Below are 23926 nucleotides of genomic sequence, written 5' to 3' on the forward strand. Positions count from 1 at the left end.
GTATGTGTATGTGTGTATTCATGTGGAAGGTATACGTGTATGCATGTGGGGGGATGTGTGTATGTATATGTGGTATGTGTATATGCATGTGTATGGATGTGTGTATGTGTATGTGTGGCATGTGTGTATGTGTGTGTGTACTTATATCCGGCAGGCGCTCCCCCATTCCAGCCTCTCAGACTCTCCTCCCTTTCAATGCTCCTGCCTTAGCTCTTGGTGTCTAGAACACAGAGGCAGGGAGGACCCCCAACCTGGCCTTGGCCCCAGCCCCTCTCAGCTGGAGCTCCCCTCACCTCTCACTCTCTTCCAATGCACCAGGGGATCGAAGGCATCACCCGGCTTCTGATTTTGCCCACATCCTCCTCCAGACCCCTCCCCCAATCATCCTCTAACGCTTCTCACCCCAAACCCAGCTTCCTGTATCCTGCACCCCAGTACCTTCTGGCCGGCAAAGAAGACTTGCACGTAGGGGTCAACAAGGTCCTTGTTCTCCCCGATGAACGCCTTCTTCACGTTGGCCATGAGGCTGGTGTTCATACGGGGCAGCCCTTCTGCTCGGTAAATCTTCACGTAGAACCGGGCCCACTGGCGTTCGGGGGGCACCCCCTCGGGGAGCAGCAAGTTCCTGCCAGTATATACAGCTAAGGCTGTGGTGGCCCGGCCTGGGCACCCCGGTCCCGCCCTGGCGTCGGCAGACCTTTGGGGCCTGGAACAATCTCCGTGAACTCCTGCCCCCCCGGCCCCCCTCCCCCACGCCCCACCGCCTCAGTCCTTCCTCTCCTGGGAGGAGAGTCTGCGGATGCCGAGACCAGCCCTGCCCTCGGTCTTTCTTGGAGGAGCTGGGCTGTCTGGGGGTGGGCGAGGACAGGGGTGAGGGAAGTGAGGGGTGGGGTCTGAGGGCCAAGTCCTCCCCAGGGTCTCCTGCTGGGGAAAGGAAGGATTAAGTCAGGTGTCCAGGGGCTGTGGCGGGATGGGAGCCTCACCCTTCAATGTCATCCTCGTCTGTCTCGTTGGCCTTGTGGGGCGTCTTGATGTTGTCCCCCTTGCCCACCACGGCCACGTCACACTTCACGTAGCCCTTCAGCCCGGCGGAGATGTCATCGGGGTCCGACAGGATGGCCCACTTGTGGTGGAACTGGTGCTCTGCAGTGGCGAGGGGTGGGGACTGCACCTGCCGCCCTGGGACAGCGGCAGAGCGGCGGGGCCGAGCGTCTTTAGGCCCCGGGTCCCCAGCATGGCCAGGAGGAGACAGAGGCTCCCAGAGGGGCGAGCAGCTGGGACAAGGTCCCGCATCCCTGAGTGTGGTGTCTTTGAAGAGAAGACCCTCCAGACTGGTTTCTTGGCCCGCAGCCCTCCTAGCCCACCCCTGTGGACAACCTGCACACAGCTGCCGGACAGAACCTTCAGAGAGGCTTCCCCTCCCTCACTCCTCCTTTCGAACCATCTGGGGCTCGCCAGTGCTTGGGGTATCTAGACCACGGACCTTGGCCCTCTGCCTTTATAGCTGCGGTCCCCGGGAAAGCCTACCAGCTCCAGAAGATCCTGCTACCACTGACTCCCAGCAGCACCCAGGAGTCCCGTGCCCCTGGCATCGTGCTTCCAGCGACTCCGTGGCTGGGTCAGCGACCAGGGACTCATCGGGAGGTCAGGCCAAAACAGAGGCCATCAGAGTGCAGACATCAGTGCCCCAGCTGAAGGGGCCATGTGGCTTCAGCCTCCTCTGAAGGGTACCAGGCTCAGGAACAGATTCAGGAGAAGCAGCAAATCTGGCGGTGGGTTACCCTAGCGGAGAGCCTGGACTTTGGGCCCCCCTGGGCCTGGGTTCGCATTCTTTTCCTTTCCCTGGACCCGCTATGTAAGCTTGCTGAGCCTGTTTTCCTGCCGGTGAAACGCAGTGATGATGTCTACACGGGGCCGTGGGGGGTAGGCCCGCTGGGACGGTGTGCAATAGCCGTGTGCCTGGCACTTAACAGGTGCTCCCTAAGTGGCGGTGGTTCCCTCACCAGAACTCTACTGCCGGGAAGCCCAGGGGCCCACATCAGGCTCCTCACTCACTCTCCAAACCCCTGCTACCGGTACGGCGCTGGGATGCCTCCTCAAGGATGCCAGTGTCACGCCAGCCCACGGCCCACAGCGGGGACTGCTTCCCCGGGAGGCACCAGATCGAGACTGGCCCTCTTCCCTGCTCCCTACAGCGCTAATGGTCACCGGGGCCACCCTCTGCTGAGGACCACGGCGTGTGTGTGGCAGTGGAAAAGGCTGGCCTGGCAGCCGGGAGACCAGGTTCTACTCCCAGGAGGCTCCGGGCAAGTCTCTTCAGTATCCTGGGCCTCAGTTTCTTCATCTTCATAGAAAAACTGGACTAGATGTTTTAAGGTCTCTTGCAGGTTGAGTATTCTATGATTTTGTGATGTTTGTGTGTATCACCTTGGGTCTGGGCTCCGATTCCCTAGTCTAAGTCACAGAGCATGCACCAGCCGAATGTCTACGAGGTTGAACCGGAAGAAATCGCCAATTTATTTAACTTAATAGTTTAGTGGCACCTTGTCTCATCTGTAAAATGGGAAGGAACGCTGATGCCTACCTCCCTGTTTCATGAGGGTCAAATATGACACTCTGGGTGACATTGTATTGTCCCTGTCCAAGGGCCCAATGGAGTCATTATGGCCCCCTGAGTGGTGGGTTCACTTCAGGGACACGGGCTGGGGCCCGGTGCCGGCTTGGATGCCCGTGGTTCCCGAGCTGGCCGTGTGCTCAGTTAGTCATCATCATCTGGCAGGCTGAGGGCACCTCCCCTGCCCGGCCCATGCCTCACGAGTCCTCTGGGCCACCCCTCAGGGTTCCCTCACCAACGGCATCCAATGTTGGCCCGCGGGGACCCACAATGCTACTAGTCCCCACAGCCCCTCTTGGCTGTTCTCGGGAGGCCCGGGTCCCTCGATGGATGGTCGGCGGGCCCCGCATCCCTCAGAAGCCGCCACACTGCATTTGTGGGGAGGACAGTGTGGCTCCGTGGGCGTCTGGAGTCACACAGCCTGATTTCGCCCCAGACCGACTGGGTGACTGGGGGGAAGCTCCAGCGCTTTTCTGAGCCCCGGGCCCCTCAGGTCAAAAAAAGGGGGCGATGCCCTTACCCTGCGGGGCTCCTGTGAATCCGGCAGCCTGAACACAGGTAGTCACGGCGGCCGTGTGCAGCACCCCATCATGCCACGCCCCCCAGTGGCCTCACACTGACTTTATGGTCCTGGCCAGGCTGGGCCCAGGGATCACCAGGGCGGGAAGGACGGCGAGTGCCACACTTGCTGAGCTGTGGGCACAGATACTCACCAGGCTGGGAGTACACAGTTCCCACATCCATCTTGAAGGACCCCACCAGGGTACCGCTTCGCAGCAGGTTCTTGGAGTGAATCACCTTCCGGGCAGAACCACCAGCCCCCAGTCAGGTGGGGCAGGGCTGAGGCTTTCCGAGGGGTAGGGGTGAGGTGGTCTGATGGTGGCACCACCTGTCTTTCTGGGCCATGGAGCCTTTCGGTGAAGCGGGAGGGCATTTGGCAGGGCAGGGACGGCTCGCTGAGGCTCAGCATCAATCTCTCCTGCCCTCATTTTTGCTGACTGCCAGGTACGGGTCACTAGGTCAGACCCTACACAGAGGCACCTGGCTAAACAGGTGACAGGGGCCCAAATCATCCCGGCTGTGTGTCTGGGCACGGGGCTGCCTTTTAACGGTTGGTCCGCCCGGAGGGGTGCCCTTTTGGAGGGCACACGAAGGGGCAGTTTGAGCTAGTGGCTCCCCACTCACCGAGATCTTGATGATCTTGTCGAACATGACGTCCGGAGAGACGTGGAAGTCGAAGACGAAGTACTAGAGGGGGAAGGACCCAGAGCTGCTCTCACCCAGCAGACAGCGGCTAACGGCCTAAGGCAGTGATGAGTCCCTCCCTCCTAGCAGTGCCCGTTCGTACTCTGGCCATTTCCCCTGAGCCCCGAAGTTCAGGCGAGCAGCGGTGGTCGCCACTGGTCCCCCCTGACCCCGCGGCAGGTGGGAGCTGTGTGGCTTTGGGCAGCACCCTGTCTGAATCTGTTTCCTGAGCTGTGAAATGGGAGTAATGACACCCAGCTCAGAGCCTCGGTAAGATACCACAAGATACCGTGCAGTTAATACAGGCAACACAGTGCCCTTAAGCCACGATGCTCTACTGCCTAGAAGGTCTGTCCTGATTTCAGCAGCCGTTGAAATGTAAAATAAGGCTGTGAAGGCACCTAATTTGCTGTAAATGTAAAATGTGGTGGGTGTGAACTGCCTCCCTGAGCTGGGAGCTGCCCTCACCCCCTGCCCCATTTCTCCTGGCCTTGGTGTGCATGTGCCAGGAATGAGAGTGGGGGGGCAGCGCACAGAGGGACCGATGCTTTGGTGAATGTGTGGGCAGAGACAAGGAAGAAACGTTGCCAACAGGCTTCGGGTCAATGTCTAAGGAGAGCCTGTTCCTGGCTTCTGGGGATAAGAGTGCTGCCTTTAGAACCAGACCGACCGAGTTTTTACTGTTAGGCCAATCGCTTCCTCCCTGGGTCTCAGTTTACCACCCTGGGATAGTGCTCGGGGCTGCCGTGTTGAACTGCCCCAGGGGCACCATCGAAGGGGGGGCGGGGTTTGGAGGCCTGGTCGTGAAGTCTGAACGAGCTGACCCTTGTTAAATGTTCAACCCATGAGTGCACGTGGTCAGTGCCCCGTACACGCCAACTGCTGTGTGTGACGCAACATGTCCCGGTGGCACTGGCCGGGGGCACTGAAGCTCTGGAGAGGTGGGTGGAGATCTAGACATGCAGGTGACAGCTGACGCCTTGGGGCTGGGGGCGGTACCCAAGGAGAGAACGGGAAGGGACCGGTCCAGGGCAGGGCTCCAAGAAGCAGCAGAGGGCACAGGGAGCATGTCAGGAAAGGCAGTGGGGGAAGGGCTGGAGAGAAGGGGAAAGGAACAGAGAGGCCCCCAGGGCGGGGGAGGGGGGGGGTCGTGGAGAGGATGGAAAGGGCTGGGCAGTCAAGAGAGAGGCACGTGGACTTATGCTTAGGGACCGCATGGTCTTTGGTGACCCAGAGGAGGACAGTTTCAGTGAAGCCAGGGGGCAGAGATCGAGGCATGACTGGGAAGAGAGGCAGTGGGGACAGCCCACATAGTTGGACTGTGAGTGTGAGGACAGAAAGGGGTGGTCACTAGGAAGTACGTGGGATTGGGAAAGACGTGGCTAGATGGAGGGGTGGGTGGGTGGATAGACACACAGACTTCTAGTTCCTGTCCCTGAGCAGTGGGGTTTCCCCTAGTTGTACTCGGAGAGAATATTCAAGAGTAGAACACCTTGTAGGCAAAGGAGGAGCTGAGGGAAAAGTGAAGGCAGAGTTGGGGGCGCTGAGTGGACTGGGTAATGCTAAATTCTATGGGAAGAAGAAAGAGAAGGATCTAGGGCAGAGGGGAGAGGTGGTTTAGGCAGAAGGAAGATGCCAGTGACTTGGACCAGATGTGCCCACAGAGAAGGGGTCTTGGCCTGGACTTGAGCAGTCAGGCTGTTCTAGGAGGGCAATGGCCGTGAGCCTCCCTCCACATGAAGACAGGTCTCGAGCTGGGCAGGAGGCAAAGGCTAGGCCAGCTGTCTCAGAGCTGTGTCAGCCGCAGCAGAGTGAGCTAGCCAAGCTAGAACCAGAATTTTGCACTCTCGGAGTGGTCTTGTGGTCATATTCCTTGTGTTTCCCGAGAATATTTCCCTGGTCTAACCGCCTAGAAGTCTGCTAAGTCGTGCTGATTGTTCTCATCTCCCTCCCTTGCGTTGAGTGGAGTCAAAGGAAGCTTCCTGCCAACTCGGAGAATTAGCCAGAAGTAGCACACCTCTGGGACCGGGGATATTTTTCAATGAAGAGGAACATGGCATAGGACAAGAAGCAAAAGAAAAGAAAGCCCCACTTTGGGACCAGGAGGAATCATGGGAAGATCATTTGCAGTGGTGGTTCTCAACGGGGGCGATGGGGCGGGACATTTGGCAAGGCCCGGAGACCGGTGGGGGTTGCCACTGGCATCGAGTAGGCAGGAGCCAGGGATGCTGCTCAACATCCCACCATTCACAGTCTAGCCCCTTATACCAAAAACTGGTCCCAAATGTCCACAGTGATGAGTTTGAGAAACCCTGGTTTAGAGGAAACAGAAGTTAAACCAGAGCTACCTGGGTTTGTGAAAAAGAACAAACGTGATGGAGAACAAATTTAAGATTCACGTGAGCGGAAGGAATAGTCTTGGTGCATATAAACATGGGGTTTGGGAAACTGTTTCTAGGCTAGAAGTAGGCGGTGGCCTGTTCAGGCAAAAACTGTCATCTTTGTGGCTCCCGTGTTGCCAGGCATGGGCTTGAAGCGCATCACATACTCAGCAATGTTTGGTTCTCTCCTGGGGGGGGGGGGGCTGGGGGAGGAGGGACGAGGAGGGAGTAACCATCTGCAAAGTGTTACCCAACGCTTCCAGGGACACGCCAGGCTCTGGGCTGGGCCACAGTGATGCAGGAGACCGGGAGCCTCCAGTCCACGAGGGACAGAGACACGAAGGACCAACCGCAATTCAGAGACGTTATTGCCACAGAAAAAGAAGTGCATTGACTTCTGACCCAGAGAGTGCAAGGAGGACCGCTCCACGGCAAGGACGCCTGGCCTGGGCTCTGGAGGGTGAGTAGGAGTTTGCTGGAGACACACAGAGTGGGGCGAGCAGCTCTGTTTTCTTGGGACAGAGGAAGCAAGCTGGACGAAACACGAGGTGTGCGGGGCAGGTGCAAGGTGAGCCTCTGAGTCAGCCAAACATGGCTTTGCCACATCAAATAACCATGGAAGGCCAGGGGCACCTGTCTCCGTATCCATTAAGGGAAAGCAGACTCTTATCTACGTTGGAGGCTTTTCCAGTGAGGGATGTGCCCTGATGTGAGATCAGAGATGTGGAGGTGGAATTTCCTGACTCCTGGGAAGGTCGATACGTGGGGCTGGGGGCTGGGGATTTCCTGAGCACTGGTGTCCCAGCCGTGTGGGCCTGTGGGCTTTTTCTCTCTCATGCCCTAAGAGTCAAGGCCAGTGCTCTGGGAGGATCCCCACAGAGGTTCAGGCACCATGGAGGCAGCCCGGCAGACAGGGTGACTCTGGCCCTTAGCATCTGGGCAAGGACTTTCTTCAGGACCTTCGATGTCCCCTCGTGTAAAATGGGCTTAATGGGTTGTAACAGCACAGGCCACGGTCCCCCTTGCTGGTAGCCCTTCGTGCCCCTTGACTCCCAGCTGCTCCTAATGGGCCAGGGTTGGGGGCGGTGGCTGGAGCCCAGCCTCCTGCTACATTTAGGGAAGTCTCATCCCCCCACCCAGGGCCACAGGGCACTGACCTCATTGTAGTAGGGGCAGTTAGTGGACTCCTTCATGGATGTGTACTTCTTGTCGTCACCCACCTCCACGCACACCACGGGGTCCATATTCAAGCCCACGAGCTGCCGAGCCTCAATCACAGTGATGCTGACCTTCGGGCGGGAGAGGGGGAGGCCAGAGGTAAGCCGCGTGAGCCTTGCCGCTCGTCCTCCTGGAGTCGGGGCCCAGGAGCAGGGAGCCAACAACGGACTTGGGTTCCAGCCCGAGCACTGTCTCTAATCTGCTGCGGATCCCGGGCTCTTTTTCCCACTAAGCCTCAGTGTCTTCATTTATAAGGAAGGGCGTGGGCTGGATAAGCTGGAAGTGTGTGTTGCAGTTACCAGCGGGGAGGAGAAAGGCGCTGGTTAAAAACCAAGGTCTCTGGTGGGGCCAGGCATCAGTATTTTCAAAGCTCACAGGGATTTCAAGTGTTCCCCCAGCCTCCAGGGCTCCACCGCCTAGAGGGCTGCAAACCACTCCCTGGGTTTCATGCGCTCAGGGATTAAGCTTTCTATGTCTTCATTGATGTGCCTTTAATTTCCTGCCCCAGCATCTCTCATTTTAAGATTGCAGGCCTCCGAGAGTGCTTCGTGTTTCTGGAATTCCCCCCCCCCACCCCGCTTTCCACATTCCTGGTTTCCCCCTTTTGTTTAATCTCTTTGGGAACCTGAGCCACCTTTGCTGGCCTGATGCTGTGTGTTTTGTGGGTTCTGTGTCTTTTCAGGGGGCGTCCAGCTCCCTGGAATCTTACGTCTATGCTGGGAAGCCCTTTTTAAGTTGTTCATTCATTCCACAAATGTTCATGTTCTGCACTGTTTGTGCAGAGCCTGATGTGGGCCTTGATCTCACGAATTGTCTAAACTCCCAAATAGGTAGGGTCCTGTAGATGCTTACGATCGTTCCGTTTGACTCTCTCGAACTTGCGTTTCAACAAAACAGCCTGTGCTAAGCTGGTGTTAGCATTTACCTCAGCTCATTCCTCAGTGAAACTGTGGGCCTTACTTTTTATACTTCTCATCTTGGAGATTTGGTATTTCAATCGTTGTGCTTCGATGCAACTTCTAAATACGATTTTACTCAAGAAAATCATGCTCCCGTTTCATAACAAAAAACTGTAACCATGAAAATGATCATCCACTGTATCCATCAAAGTCTTATAAATATTCCAAGGGCCAAGAAGAATCCACACATCAAAACTAACGATGTTAAGAAAAATAAAAACTTCAGTGCCAATGAGAACATTGCCAAGAAAGTATACAGAACTGGAGACTGAATATTTACTAATTGAAGCAACACTTGAACTACGAAAGTAAGCATTTCTATTTGGAACTTGAAGTGCCAAAGGCAATGAAGCTCAGACTCCAGAGCTCTGGAGAAGTTTAATAATTACCATTTCTTCAGGGAGCTAAAAAGGAAATATAGCTAATCAACTTAGCTCTGGGAAGTTGCCTGTGAAGAGAGTAGGCAGGCACTACAAGTCCTTCTGGAATATTCTTGCACAGTGGTTTATAGGGTTTTAACCTCTATGAAAGTTTGTATGCCAAAGGCTTAAAAAAAAAAAAAATCTCATCAGATTTTCCCACAATTAACCCCCTCCATTAAAAAATAAAAACACTTTCTGTAACTCAAGACTGGAAAGTAGACAGACACAGTTTTGGCATAATAAGGCAGTAAGATATGCCATCAAGAGATTAACCTTCCAAATGTGAGCAGTTGGTTAGTTTTTATGGTTTTTATCCAGAGGCCCAGGCGTGATGCCAGTGTTTTTGCCCTCTCCTTCTCAGGACCCAAAGTTTCCACCTTCTTCCACTGAGCAGAGCCAACAATGGTGAGCAACCCTGGTTGGAGCTCTGACACCCAGGAGGGAAAGGGTGGGGAGGGGAGGAGGGCAGAGGGTTGAAAGGAGCAAAGGGTGGGGGCGTGGGAAGAGAAGGGCTCCAGAGGTGCTCTTTTGTAGCTGAGGGGTGGCCCTGCAGGGAACCCTGAAACCATTGAGGTCACTGTATGGTGTTGGTCTGGGAGTGTTATTCCTGCTGCATCCCCATCCCCCACCTGGGGCTCTATGGTGGGGGAGGGGCATATGTCACTTGGACTTGAAATTTAAAACAAATTTTGAATTAGTCAGTCAGACAAAGACAAATGTCATACGACTTCACTCATACAAGGACTTTAAGAGACAAAACAGATGACCACAAGGGAAGGGACACAAAAATAATATAAAAACAGGGACGGGGACAAAACAGAAGAGGCTCGTAAATATGGAGAACAAACTGAGGGTTCCGGGAGGGGTGGTGGGAGGGGGGATGGGCTACATGGGTCAGGGGCATCAAGGAACCTACTCCTGAAATCATTGTTGCACTAGATGCTAACTAACTTGGATGTAAGTTAAAAATTAATTAATTAAAAATAAATAAAACAAATAAAACGAATTTTGAGGGAGGGGATTGGCCATCCTTTCCTTCCATTCTCCAATCATCAGCAGAGGACTTGATTTTTCCAGGGTAGAAGATGAGAAGGCAAATAGACCCATGAAGGGCCTGACTGATCAGCTGATCGGGGAGACTCTTGGTAGTTGCCTATTCAGCCCTCTCCTTCCAAGATAAGGGGCCTGATCCCCAGGTGGCTTCATGAGGTTGTCACAAGGAACAGTGCTGAGTGTAAACCTATACCTCTGTCCTGGAAGAACCCAAGAGTCATGGTGCTCTGTGACCTGCTTCCAAGGGATCCGATTGTGCCGCAAGAACATCGGCGGGGAGCTGGAGACAGCAGGTGGCAGGCCCGTGAGAGCCGCCCTTCCGAAACACCCTTTGCCTTTTCTCATCTCCAGATGGCTGAGATGGGACATGACCAGATATGCATTTTGAGAAGATCAGTCTAGTGGTGGCATAGAGGTTGGAGCGGAAGAGGCATTATGAGGGTGGGGAGATCAGACAGGAAGTGGGTGCAATATTGCAGTTGAGGCTGGGGTTGAGGGTCAGTGGCAGGGAGATGACACAGAGGTGAGAACGTATTAGGTCTTGGCGCCCAGAAGAGAGGGGAGGGAACACACTCAGGACCCCATGACCCACTGAGAACATGTCTGCTAAGTGCTCAGATTTGCTCACTCTGGTGGGGGAAACTGCATATTCGCTGGGATGAGAATGTGGCTTCTCGCCTTGGAGATGCCAATAATCAGGAAAGGGTTTGCACATTACATACATTCTAACCAGAAGAAACAAAGGGGATGGGTATGCCATGGCCTTTTCCCTGTTCCCAGTCCTCGGGGTCCTTCCCAGATCTGAGTTCATCTAAGTCCCTCTCCTCCCACCAGCTGGGTGCGCTTTCTCAGGTCTTTCTAACTGGGCAAAGCCAAGTTCTCCAGAGACTGACATTCCTTTGGTAGGTTTTCTTGCTTTCTACATTGTATTTATTGGAAGTAAGAATAAATCCATGCTCGTACCCTCAGAGCGCTCTGTCCAAGTGTGTCGATACTTATAGTTGAGATGTGAACGAGCCTGTCAGAAAATACTATGTTACTCGGTTAAATACGACAACTGTTCTGTTCAATTCAGGATGTTTGCAAAGTCTTTGGTGGGGGAAAGTGGGGTCCACTTAATAAAGGTCTCTGTCAGGAAGCAGTTTGAAAGAGCTTTGAAAACAAGCAGTAGGTAGTGAGCCAAAGATAAATGGGGGGGGGGGGACCAGAGGGGGTGACTGTCCAAGAGGCTCAATTAGAAAGAAATTAGTCACTCAGACTGCTTCGGTTGGAAACCCTTGCACTTGAACCCTGAGTTGACCTTTGAATAACTGTGTGACCTAGGGTAAGCTCCTTACTCTTTGTGCCTCAGTTTCTCACCTATGAAATGTAGTAATACTTATATTTAGGAGGGTATAAGAATTATATTAACTTAAATGGAAAACACACACACACACACACACACACACACACACACACAGTTCCTAGCATAGTACCTGTAAGCCTTCTAGAAAATAACAGTTATATTAACCATTTTCTATGTGCCTTTACGTGGCAGGCCGGTGACACTGTAAAGGAAACAGTATCTGGAAATACAAAGACGAACAGATCTTTGTCCTTTGGAATTTTCCTGTTCTCAGAAAACAGAGGAGCAGAGCCCTGGGCCCAGCCCCCTAGAAAAGCCTTCAAACGTCTTAGGATATTCTGTGTTTGGGTTTTGGCGGAGAGGTGAGGGGGCGGCATTTCCCAAACCTCCAAGGAGCCCAGTGGCTTGAGGCTGTCTAAACCACAGGGCCAGGGCCAGGGCCACTTGACACTGCTTGGGGCTAATTTTCAAGCACCTGGAAAGATGGCCACCAACTGGTTGAAAACAAACTGAAGCGAGGATTAAGGGAGACAAGGTGTGTCCTTGAGAAAACATGACCAGATGCACCTGATACAAAGACAGATACCTCCTCGTCCTTTATATCATCACCTGAACGAGGTGGCCAGGGGGCTGTCGCCTTGAAGAAGGGGTGGTGTGCATAGGGTCAGGGAGATGAGCGTTCAGAGATAAAGCTCTAACCTGGGAGAGGAGGCTCACTCTGATTCTGGGCCCGGGTTCTGACACTTTAGGCAGGCGCTACAGTGGTAGCCAGGCGGGGTCTCCTAAAGGCTGTTTCCTCTGACCAGTGAGCACACTCACTCAGTCCTAGGAATGCCCAGGCCTCTGACCCATATCTGGGTCTTGTTAGACCCCAAGTGAAGGGTCTAGAGCAATGGGTCATCCATGGGCCCTTCCTGTTTCCAGTTTATAAATAAGTACGAGGTGCTTCTGGCTTGTACGTTAGTCCATCGTGGATTGTGTTAGTGTAACTGAGTATCTCAGGCTCTGATCAACTCCGCAAGAAGAAACAAACTTGGGGGTGTGGCCCTGCAAAGCCCATGATTGGGCCCCAGGCCTGGAGGGCTGTACTGGGGTTCAGACGCGATGTGTGGCCCTCTCTCAACAGCTCAGCCCTGCTCATGACACATCCTGCCTGCACTGTGGCCACATTAACAATCCTACAGCTTCAAATTTCTACCTATCTCAGTCATTTTGTCTCCAGTTTTAGAAACATACAAACAGAAACATTAAGCGTTAATTTCAGAGACCAGAGAAGAAAAAGGAAAAAAAAAAAAAAAAAACCCACCCACATTCTCACCATCTATGGATAACCAAGATTGACATTACATTACTTCTGGCATTACAAACAATGGAAACAACAATCTTAAAAAGCACATCAAAAAATCTTTCTTCAGAGACGTATATGATAGATAGTGGTGCCCCTTGGTCTTTTTTGGGTTTTTCCAGGTCCCTCCAACTTGATGAAGTCCAGTGCTGGACACAAAGTCCTCTGCATAAGCAGAATTCTCAAGCTCTTTAGGTTTCTACCTCTCTAGTTCCGAGTGCCTCCCGGAAACGAGCTTAGTTTGGGAACTTACACTGAGCTTGTGGTTCTCTGTGACCCTCAGACCCATGCATCCAGAGTCTATAATGTACGCCTTGGGGCGCCTGGGTGGCACAGTCGGTTAAGCGTCCGACTTCAGCCAGGTCACGATCTCGCGGTCCGTGAGTTCAAGCCCCGCGTCGGGCTCTGGGCTGATGGCTCAGAACCTGGAACCTGTTTCCGATTCTGTGTCTCCCTCTCTCTCTGCCCCTCCCCCATTCATGCTCTGTCTCTCTCTGTCCCAAAAATAAATAAACGTTGAAAAAAAAAATTTATAATGCACGCCTGGCCAGAACCACCCACTGGAGTGGAGTCTCAGAGCGATGCCTCTAGTTGCCCCGCCTACCTGGTAATCCACGGGCCGCCCGGCACCTGGCACCATCTTAATGTCTGGCTTGGATCTGAGGAGGAGAAGGTACCGTCAGGCCCGGCGTAAGGGGATTGCTTGCAGGGGAGGAGGAGGGCACTGGCACTGGTTGGACCTTGGCGAAGGGCAGAGGACAGAATCATGGTATTCGTATACTCCAAGACTGTCCAAAAGAATGGGGATTAATTGTTTTCAGAGGCCCCAACAGAGAGGATTAACGGCACAGTGACGGAGAGACAGACAGTAGGTCAACAGGTTCAGATGTGTGCGGGGCAGCTCTGTGATCCCCCTTGGCCCGCGGGTGTGCAATGACTTGGGAGCAGCCTCCTGCCTTTGTAGGAGTGAGAGACATCCGGGAAAAGAAGAAAGGGGCAGGGTTAGGAAGAAGCCGCCCAGGGACCCTAGTTCTTCCCCATCCGAATTCCACACGCGGCAAGCTGGGTCCTGCCTGAACAGGCGGAGGCGGTTTGGGCTGCGGGACTCCCGTGTGCTCACCGTTTGTTGGAGACATTGGTGGTGAGAGCTGTGACAGAGGCCAGAGACACAGAGTCAGGGTCCAGCCCATCCCCCAGCCGAACGGCCAAGCGGTCAAGGTCCTCCATCTCCAGCACGGCCGGTTCATCTGCAGAAGAAAGGCCATTAGGTGGGCTGGATGGTGGAACAAGTGACTGTCTTTCCCCTTGCGCTTTGCTATCCAGGAAGCTAACAGTCAATTTCCGGCCTTCCTTGGCAGTATCTGCTTAGAATGTATGGCCCGTTTATCCGCAGTGTTTCCCACCTGATCTTGATCTTTGCTTTTAATTGATATTATATCTAGTTTCACTTTTATTTTTAAATTTATTTTTTTACAGATTTTTTTTTTAAGTTTATTTATTTAAGCCATCTGTACACCCAACCTAAGGCTCAAACTCACGACCCTGAGATCAAGGGCCGTATGTATGCTCTCCTGATTGAGCCAGCCAGGTACCCCTAGTCTTGCTTTTGTATTTTGACTGAATGTAACTCTTGTTGTGTATTTCTTACATAAGCACTGAATGCCCTTTGTGGAAGGAGGGGGGGCAATAAAAAATCCATACTTATGTACCTTTCAAACGATGGCTACTGTTTATCAAGAGGCTACTCTATGCCAGGCACAATGCCGGGCACTTCGTGCACGTATCTCTTGTCCTCATATCCATGTATTGTCGAGATAGGCACTATTCTCACGTCACAGATTGGGAAACTGAAGCTTAAGAAGTAACTCATCCAGGTAAAGTAGCTGATGGAATTCAGACCCCAACGCTGCGCTGAGGTGTAATATCCAATGAGATGAAGAACTGACCATACTGAGCAACCATATGGTAGGTTTGGGCCTCAGCCAGCAGCCATACCCTCTCCAGTCTGAAGGAGAAGGGCACCGCTAGAATTGGCATGGAGGCAAGAGGGAGAGAGATGCTGGGGCCAGTGGGCCACCCAGGGGATGCTAAGGGGGGGAAGCCAGGAGCTCTGAAGGAGGGCATGTGATCAACAGACTTGGGTGGGAAAGCTCCACATTGCTTCCTTATCTGATCCAATTCTCTTCCGGTCCCCCCTGACTCCTTTCTAACAGCTGTCTTGCCCGCCCCCCCCCCCCCCCAGGCTGCTGCTCCTGTGGCACCAGGGCCACGGGTCACTTCAGCCTCCCAGGCTCCACCCTGCCTCTCTCCCCCAGGGCTTTCCCTGCAGCTTTGTGAGAAGGCATGGGGAAAGACAGGGCAGTGAGTCTTGCCACTGGGTAAGCGGTCCTGGGATGCTGGTTTTTCCCCAGAAATAGGGAAGTGGCCAAACCACTTTCGTTTTTTTTGTTTTTTTTGGTTTTTTTTTGGTTTTGTTTTGTTTTGTTTTTGTTATTCCCTTCTCTAATGAACAATCTCTAGGCTTCTGTGTGCAGGAAAAAAGGTGGGGGGGTGGGGAGCAGAGAGGGCAGGAGGAGCCTTTCAAACACAGGCCCACCAGACAGAGAGTACTGCTAAATTCTAGACCAGGGGCGATGCCCTTCCCACCCTTTGTGCCAGGAGCGCCCCCTTCCTGAAGACCACCCCCAGGGCCCGGCTCTGCCGGCAGCCAATGGGAGGCTAGGGCCCACCTAAGCGGCCTCGCCGGCCAATCGCAGGCGAGCCTGCTGGGGCGCTGCCCGCGGAGGGGAGGGGTTTGGTCTCCGTCACGTGCGCAGAGATGGCCCCGGGGGTTGGCCTGGCTGGGGGCGCGTCTGTACCTTGTCTTTGGGGTTCCTCCTTGTGGGACCGGTTCTTGCCGAGCTTCATGGCGGAGAACACACTTCTCCCAGCTCTGTGAGGCGAGCAGCCAGAATGAGATGGAGGGAGATGGACGCCGGGAGGAAGACACACAAACACAGGAGAGCAAAACCCGAGACAACACGTAAGAGAAAGTGAACTTCATACTCCAGCCCCTCACGTACCGGTCCTGAGATAGCGTGGGGGCCAACCTTTCTAAAGCGGGAGCCACGAGGGGGAATTAGGGCAGAGAGGAGACCCCACTGCTTCCTTCTTTCTCATGCCTCCACACCACTGAAGAGCGGGTCAGGGCCCAGGGATCAGAGAAGGTGATCTTGGGCTGGAAAGAACGACTTTGAGTGGAGCCCTCCCGGGTCCTGGGCTGTCCTCAGCTCCCTCAGTCCAGTCTCAGAGCTCTGAGTTCCACCATGCCTCCGAGCCCGTCTTCCTTGTCCGTGCACCCCACCTCAGCTGGTCGGGAAGAAAGCCGGATGACCAGAGACAAAGCATCAGGACAGACAGACAGGAATGGGATCAGAGGGGCAGAGGCCAAGGAGGAGGTCTGAGATGTGGTTGAAACTAGCCGCTCAGTTCTCAAATGGCCCTGGTGTGCAACTCTTGCCTTGTCTTTCCCAATCTCTCCGCACCCTCAGATTCTGTTCGGTCCCCAGCGAAAAGGAAGAGATGGGCCTTTTCCCATCTATGTTTGGTGCTGGCTTCCACCCCTTCTGCCTGTCCCTGCTCACTGCGAAATTCCCCCCCCCACCCCCCACTTCAACCAACCCCCAGGAACGTATGGCAAACTCCATAGTTCCTACCTCTTTCTCTGGCTTGGTGTGGCCTTGTGCCCCCAGGTGAAGGGCCTCGCAGTCAGGGGGGGCTGAGGGAAGGGGGCAGGGGTCGTCAGTGTCCCTTCAGTGATGTCCCTGCAGCTGAGCCCGTGATCCCTGGTGCCAGGAGGGACCCGGAGTAGGATCAGCAGGGGGTAAAGTGCAGTATTCCATTACCCCATCAATATTGCATGAGCTGGATACCTGACTCTCTCTTCCTATTCTCCCTCCTCCTGGGTGTGGCCCTGTCATCATGTGGGCTCAGGGGGTGGCCAGGGCAGACTCAAACTCTGAGCTCGCCTACAACAGAGCCCACCCCCACCTTTGGGTCATGCGTCTATCTCCCCGTGGAGGCTTGAGTTTGGTTCCCAAGATCCCCTGGGTAATGCGTATCCCAAGATAATGGGTAATGGGTAATGGGTATCCCAAGATACCCATTATCTTGGGTAACGTGAGGTTGGGCAAAACCTTTCTGTCCTTGTAGGGATGGCCTAAAAGCCTCAAGCCCCTCTACTCGAGGTTGGGGCCAATCTTATTCCCCCAAATCTGGCCCCACCCTAATCCTGGGCCTTTCTTTACTCTTTGCTCTCTTTACTTCCGGGCAAGACATAGAGGGCTGTGAGTCTGTATCCCAGTGAAAGAGCAATCAAGAACCCTTCCATGAGCAGCAGCTCACAGTTTAGGAAACACTAGTGTGTTCGTGGCTTCCTAAAAAGCCGTGAGGTGGGTCAAGGAAGACTGAGGTGACACTGATGTGTCTATACCGGCCAGCATCGTGTTGTCCAGAACATAACAATGGTGGAGAAGGGAAAGAAAGTGTCTCCCCTTCTAATAAGGGGAGGTATCTATACATATGCCAACACGGCATTATATAATTTTTTCTTGAGCAACTACTGTGGGCCAAAGCCTTTTCCAGATGTTTACTCATTTCATCTTTATAGCGATCCTGGGAGGGACATATGCTTCTCTTCATTCAACCCAAGAAGAGACTGAGGCTCAGAGCTAGAGTTGAAAAGTTGATTTAAAAAAAAAAAAACAAAACTATACTATCCTACTATTCTCTCCCTGAAGTCAATCAAAGGAGAAGCCCCTCTTCCCAGACCCTGCCTTACTAACCATCTCCGGTGGACAGGTATACAGGCGGTACTCCTGTGTGCCTGGGGGTATCTCAAAATGAAGATTTATCCCTTAATGAAAAATGTGGAACGTGTCGGGTGAATGTAATGTCCAGAATTCGCACGAATTTTGTTCTTCAGTTCATCTGGACAGCGTGCACTAGAGCGTGATGGCCTCAGCTCTCCCTGCCCTTTGGAATTTTCTGGTCGATGACACATCAGAAGTTGACCATAGAAACAGTCTCTTCTGCCTAGTGCTGCACCGCTTCCCAGAAACGGCGTGCCTGCTTCTCTCGGCCAAGGGTAAAGGTTAGTTTTGAAATAAATGTTAATTTAGTCAGGGATGTTCGAAGATTATCGGCTTGTATCAAAGACTTAGATTTCCAAAATGTGTAATTCTTTGATGAGGTTGCTGGTACGCTCGGGTCCTGAGTGTTTGTTCTTGTTTTTAAATAAAATGCGGCAGCTGGTCTGAGTTCTTCAATAACTAAAAATATAATGTGGTGAGAAACAGACAAAGAAAACAAGCCAATAATCAGCTCAGTGAAAAAATGCTTTGCCACCAAGTGGCTCCTTACTCCTGGCTTCAGGGAAGCAGAAGCGGGAGCCAGGGAAGATGGGCCTCTCTAGGGCCCTCTGGGGATTTCCGGTCCCGCTTGGGCTTCCCCATTGCTGGATTCACTGAGGTCAGAATGATAGGCACCCACAATTTAGACCACTATTTCCCTCTAGAGAAAAGATTTTAAGGTTAGTTCACTTATTTGTAAATTCTGTTTTCATTTATGGATCTGATGGTTTCATTGCTGGTTCCACGGCTCAGATCTAGAAGGATGTCGTGGTTGGGGTCCTAGGAGGGAGCTTGGTATTCAGAATGACTTGGGAACATTGGCCGAACTAAATTTAGTGAGCTGGGCGTCATTAACTCAGGTCTGTGTATTCTTCTGGAGGCTGTGACTGACGATCTGAGACTGCCTTCAATCAGAACAACCCAGGCTCACTAGCTCAGGCCTCAGCTAATCAGGACAAACTCCTGCCTAAGAGAAAAGGGGTCTATGGTGCTTTGCATTGTTTAAACAGCCACATTTTCAAACCTTGGGGGCGTGTTCTGGTGCCCCTTGGTGGGTGTATTTCTTTTATTTCTGATGCCCCAAGAATAGCTAATTCATAATTGCAGGCTCTACAGTTGGTTTTTCACAGTGTGTTGAATTTCAGTTAGTTTCAAATATCTTGCCACATCTCGGCAGGACAGGTTGGCCCTTGATACGAGGATACAGTTGTCCCCAAACTGGCCTGCTTGCCTCCGCGCCCTCGTGGAACCAGGAGGCGTGGGGGGCCCTTGTGTACTTAAGGGGGCCCTTGTGTGCCACGGAGCTGGCTCCTCAGCTCTCCTCGGCGGCCCAACCCCTTGCAAGGCTCAAGCAAACAGCATCAGGGAAATAGATTTCCCACATCCCCAGACCAACCTCTCCCAACATCCCACGTACTCAAGGGGAGCATGAGTTCTTTCATGGCTGGATTCTTCCGTTTTTCCTACGGCAACTTGCACACGCTTCTGCTTACTTCTCAGCAGAGCTTGAAACTAGCCAGCTTTGCCACACGGTAACCTTTCAGAGTTTTAAAACTGTTTTTATAGCTTTTCTTCACCTGGCTACAGAGTTTCAACTTGCTTAGTCTCTTCTTAGAAATCTCATTTCTGGGGCTCCGGGTGGCTCCGTCGGTTAAGTGTCCGACTTTGGCTCAGGTCATGATCTCACAGTTTGTGCGTTCGAGCCCCGCATCGGGCTCCGTGCTGACAGCTCAGAGCCTGGAGCCTGTTTCCGATTCTGTGTCTCCCTCCCTCTCTGCCCCTCCCCTGCTCTCACTCTGCCTCTCTCTATCTCTCTCTCTCAAAAATAAATAAATATTTAAAAAAAAAACTCATTTCCCTCCCCTTTCAATCCTCCTAATGCCCCACACATGAAAATAAGAATAATAAATGCCAGTTGACTGTATCCCATGTGAGGACTAGGGATGGCAAGAGACTCAGATCAGGTAGTGCCAGGGAACCAGCATTTACTGCGGGTCTACTAGGTGCTCACCACTGTGAGGTGCCTCTTAGTCCGGCCGTGGGGGGTCTGGCCCAGGACAGACTGGAGAGCTGGAAATCAAGAAGGGCCCTAGGGCATCGCCACTCTCAGCCAGAGGCTGGGGAAGAGACAGGGTGTTTACATCTCATGAATAGACCTCTCGTGTCTAAGCGTCCATGTGGGAAACTGAGCCCTTGAAACGGGTCCCTGAGAGGGACTCCCAGCTCAGCCATCATCTCTCACCCTCCACCCCTACCTCCCTGGATTCAGCTCTCCGGCTCCCTCTCCAAGCTCCCTCTTCTTCCCTTGCTCAGAGCCTGACAGCCTCCTCAACCCTTCAGGTCTCTGGGCCTGAGTTTTCCCCACGGTGCCTTTGTCTTGTGCTTTTGTTTGTGGGAGTTGGAGTTCATATGCTTTTGTTGAAGCAATGATCCACGATGAGTCCCCTGGGACCTTAATGCAGGCGGATGCCTCAAGCCCATACCTGTGCTGACCACCTCAGACCCCTATAGGCACAATCCTCGTGTCCCCACGATGTCCTCCTGTCAACTAGTTTTTAACTTCCTGGTGCCACAGTGTGGGGCAAATCCCTTAACATCTCTGAAGCTCAGTTTCCCTATCTGGAAAATAAAGACCCCATTCTTGGCTTTTCAGCTTGCACTGGTGTGTTTGGAGAATTAAATTAAATTCAGAGTACAGTCAAGTGCTCTAAACTCCCCAGGTCTCTGGTGAACTCTGGGTCGGGAGCTAAATTCCCTGTGTGGCTGTCCTAGCTCTGCTCCTGTCCCGGGGCAGGTCACTTCCCCTCTCTGGGACTCAGATTTATCATCTCGAAGAAAGGGCTTTGGACCAGAGGCCCCCTCCAGCCGGTCAGCCCTGACTACTACTGCTTCTGTGAACTCCCCACAATGCTAGAGAGTTCTAGAGATGGCATGTGCTTCAGGGGGCCTCTGAGACCCACTCATCAGCCCCAGGCCTTGAGCCTTTCCAACTCCTACGGCTGACCTCTCTCATCTGGGGTCCCCACCCCCCTTCTCCCAGACAGGCCCTGACCTCTCCCTCCCCCACGAAGCTTTTTGCGGGATGGAGATGGAGGGTACGCATATGCTCGTCCCTCCTTAGCTCTCTGGGGCTTCATGCCCCAGCCACCCCTGGGGCCACTCCAGGCCCAGAGTCTGTCTGGGGCCACTCCAGGCCCAGAGTCTGTGGGCCTCCAGGCCTTCATGCCCACCTGCCCAGCCCTGCCTTTATTCTTAGCGGGAGGTGGCCACTTCTTGGGCCTCCCCCACCCCTTTGCCTTCAGTCACACCTTCCCTGACAGGAAAGCCTAAGGGCCTGGCCCGTGGGCGTGGAGCTGAACAGGGAAGTGGAGGCAGAATCCAGACGTTGAAAGGAGGGAGGAGGGAGCAGAAACCAGAAGGCCCAGATGCCTGCCCCACCCCCACCCCCTCCCTCCCTGACCCTCACCCCTCACGGCCAGATGGACAGACCTCCCTCGCCCTGCCATCCCCCGGTGCTGGCTTCGCCAGGACAGCCCACGCCTAAGCCCTCTGAGACAGGCCATCCCGACATCCGCACCCTGTGGTGAGGAGCCTTTGGGCCCCACGGGCTCCACCCTGGCCTGGGACACCTACTTGTGCTCGCCATCTCTGCCTCCCTTGGTCTTCTCTCTGCCTTTGCTGAGTAGGGGGAAGAAATGAGGAGACAAGGGGATGTGAGTGAGAGGGTGTGGACCAGAGACACTTGCAGATTTAGCCCCTGGCCCTGTTGACCCCCCACTCCCCAAGGGCCTCCTCATCCCAGGGACCCCCTCACCCCACAGCTTCTCGCTGCAGCCTAAGCCTGCTGGGCAGGGGTCTGATGGTTCCCAGGCTCTGCCCTGGTCGCAGGAGCGGGGCTGGACGGCCACTTCCCAAGCCCAGGAGAGCCTGGAGCCTTGAAATGGGAGGAGGCCTCAGGGTGTCACCTGATCTCCTCCATTCACAGGCAAGGGCCTGGTGATTTCTACTGTGGGTCTCAGATGCCTCAGGGAATGCAAGGTTAGATGAGCCTGGCCACCCTCCAGGCCTGGGCCACCCTGCTCCTCCTCACCTCCTCCCTGGATCCCCTCCAATGGAGTGGGCAGCTCTCAGGCTCTGACGGCCTTGGAGGGCAAGGGTGGGCCAGGGAGATTCTGGGGATGTGGCAATAAGAGAGCTACCACTTCAGGGCGCAGAGCAGGGTAAGAACCGTGCCCTTCTCCCTCTTTAGGGAGGCTTTCAGAAAAGCCTTCTGGAATGTTCTCTCAATCCTTCCCTAATGCTATGGCAAGGAAGATGAAGAAAAGAAAGCAGACAACAATTAGGAGATGTTTTAGTGATGTTTTCCCTCTCCTCATGCTGTACTGGCACAGGCCTTGCCCAGGCGGACATGATTCTGTGCCATGACAGCTCAGGACCTACAGGCCCACGTAGCTCACAGCTGAAGTCCAGCTTTGGCCATTAGGCAAGCTGGTCAGTTTGTAATTCCTTTCAAAGTACTTAGCATTAGCCAGGTCTCTGCTGGTCACAGAACACCTCGCTGCAGAGAAGGGGAGATAGTCTCAGCAGCCCTGTGCTGGCCCCAGGCCTGGCCTGGAGGCGGGCCGGTCAGGCATGGGTCGCCATTGGGACCCACTGAGAGCTGCATGGGGCTTGCCCCAGTGGAGCAGGAGCCCCAGTGAGCTTTTGAGAATGAGGGCCGAATGGGAGATTTACTGACTGCACTCTCACATTAACCCAAACAGGGCCGCCTTTCTCTGAGTTACCCATCCAAGTTTTGAAGCAAGTTTGTTTGCTTGTTGTTTTCTTAAAGAACTCTGTGACCCTGAAGAATCTGAAAATCATTGCAATAGGGGAACCGGAAGGGGAACTGCATCCCCTAGGACTGGGCAAGGATGGAACGGGAAGGAGGAATTGATACACCTGAACAATAAAACGTGAGGTTCTCTCTCTTTCCCTTCCGGTTTTGCTCTGAAATCTTGGAGAGCCGTCGGGCTGGCCCAGCGGGGGAGCTTCTCAGGCACACAGCAGGCCCAGGTGGCGCACAGCACAGGCTGCCTGGAACATGCCTGCCTCACCCCGTCCTCACACACTCCAGGCCGCTGGGCCCACAAAGGGGCCGCACACAGGCCCACACTCTGAGTGTGGAAACGGAGAAGGGAAAAGGACTGTCTTTCTGTGAAAAAAAAGAACATTCTCATGATTTTACCACAACCGCTATTAATGACTACAACGAACGTGAATAATAAAGCTTCAGGGTTCTGTGCTCAGCCTGCCCTCAGTCATTCGGCCACAAGCAGTAGGGATGGGATGTGGCCCGGCCTCTGTCCTCCTTGCTCGGAGACCTCTCCGTGAAGGCCTGGATGGGGCTGGACTTTCCCCCTAGGGTCCACGTTGTGTTTTCAGCGGGTAGGTTGGGTGGGTTCTGTTCCTCAGCCAGCCTTCTGTCTCTCTGGGCCTGGGTTTCACTCCGTCTCTTCCTCACACCCCCATCCACATTGCTCTGGGTGTGCCACTGAAAGCAGCCACCGTGTGGGAGATTCAATATGGCGGCCCGCTGGGGGGCTCTGAGGCTTGCTGGGACCCAGTGCTTCACGGGGCCAGACCTCACTTGAACACTCAGCCCTGGGCCGGGGGTGGAGGGGACCCTAACCTCGGGTGAAACAGCTGGTGAAGCATCGCTTCACCCCTATCCCAGCATGGCCCTGGCCCTGGCTCCTCTGTGCTGAGGTGGGGGAGGGATCATGGGAACTGGGGGGTGAGGTCGGCTGTGCTGACCCCATGCACATCCCAGGGCACACACTGTGGGGATACCCTGCTGCCCCCTGACCCATGGTATAGGAGTGGGGGTACCTGGCTTCCATGGATCTCTGCTGGAGTGGAAGAATGATCCATAAGGAGAACAAGAAAAGTGGTCCCTCCTTGCTCTCCCAAGATGAGATCCAGCAGAGAGGAACCCAACGGGAACCTCTGCCTTCTCAGGCAGGGGGGGCTGGGCGGAAGGGGGTGGGGCCGTGGAGGGCAGGAGGGCCAGGCAGATGGAGAAAATAAGGAGAGAGTCGCAGAATAGAGGAAATCCGCAGGAAAGCCCTAAGAGAAGCTGCACCATTAAAGCTGGGCCTCCTTTCCGTCCCTTTAGGCTGTGGCTCCTAGAGCCGCATCAGCAACGGAGCCCAGAAGCCAGCGGTGTGTGCGGCTCCCTGGTGTCACAAAGACACATGCACCTGAGCGGCGCTGGTAAGTGTGTGCACGCTCGTGCTGGGCCGAAGTCTCCTTTCCCTTCAGGGACCGGGGCAGGTCACGGAGACTGGAAAGGAAGGAGGAAGGCATCAGGCACTGGCTGAGCACCGACCACACGCCAGGTGCTGCGGTGGGCGACTCACATGAAGCATGTCATTTGATCCTCACGTCCCTGATGCCCCTCTTACAGGTGGGCA

At 54.0% G+C, this 23926-nt stretch overlaps 1 protein-coding gene and 1 long non-coding RNA gene across 6 annotated transcripts in view; one reads left to right on the forward strand and one right to left on the reverse strand.

The window, feature by feature from the left end:
• OTOF (otoferlin) overlaps positions 1-23926 on the reverse strand; it is a 90640-nt gene that overhangs the window by 23153 nt on the left and 43561 nt on the right. For 3 of the 5 annotated variants that reach the window (XM_040496255.1, XM_040496259.1, XM_040496257.1), the window contains 9 exons: positions 21105-21149; positions 15441-15514; positions 13703-13829; positions 13187-13241; positions 7398-7529; positions 3800-3862; positions 3328-3412; positions 984-1143; positions 439-625 (listed from right to left, as the gene is read on the reverse strand). In XM_040496255.1, coding sequence (XP_040352189.1) covers positions 439-625; positions 984-1143; positions 3328-3412; positions 3800-3862; positions 7398-7529; positions 13187-13241; positions 13703-13829; positions 15441-15514; positions 21105-21149 — 928 coding nt within the window. The remainder of the gene's footprint in view (positions 1-438; positions 626-983; positions 1144-3327; positions 3413-3799; positions 3863-7397; positions 7530-13186; positions 13242-13702; positions 13830-15440; positions 15515-21104; positions 21150-23926) is intronic. The other 2 variants (XM_040496258.1, XM_040496256.1) reach the window with 1 other exon arrangement.
• LOC121044225 (uncharacterized) overlaps positions 23502-23926 on the forward strand; it is an 8439-nt gene continuing 8014 nt past the window's right edge. Inside the window, exon 1 of the long non-coding RNA XR_005797208.1 lies at positions 23502-23726. This is a non-coding gene — a long non-coding RNA (uncharacterized LOC121044225). The remainder of the gene's footprint in view (positions 23727-23926) is intronic.

Source organism: Herpailurus yagouaroundi, unplaced genomic scaffold, assembly GCF_014898765.1.
Source record: "Herpailurus yagouaroundi ecotype Mexico unplaced genomic scaffold, PumYag 188, whole genome shotgun sequence".
NCBI lineage: Eukaryota > Metazoa > Chordata > Mammalia > Carnivora > Felidae > Herpailurus > Herpailurus yagouaroundi.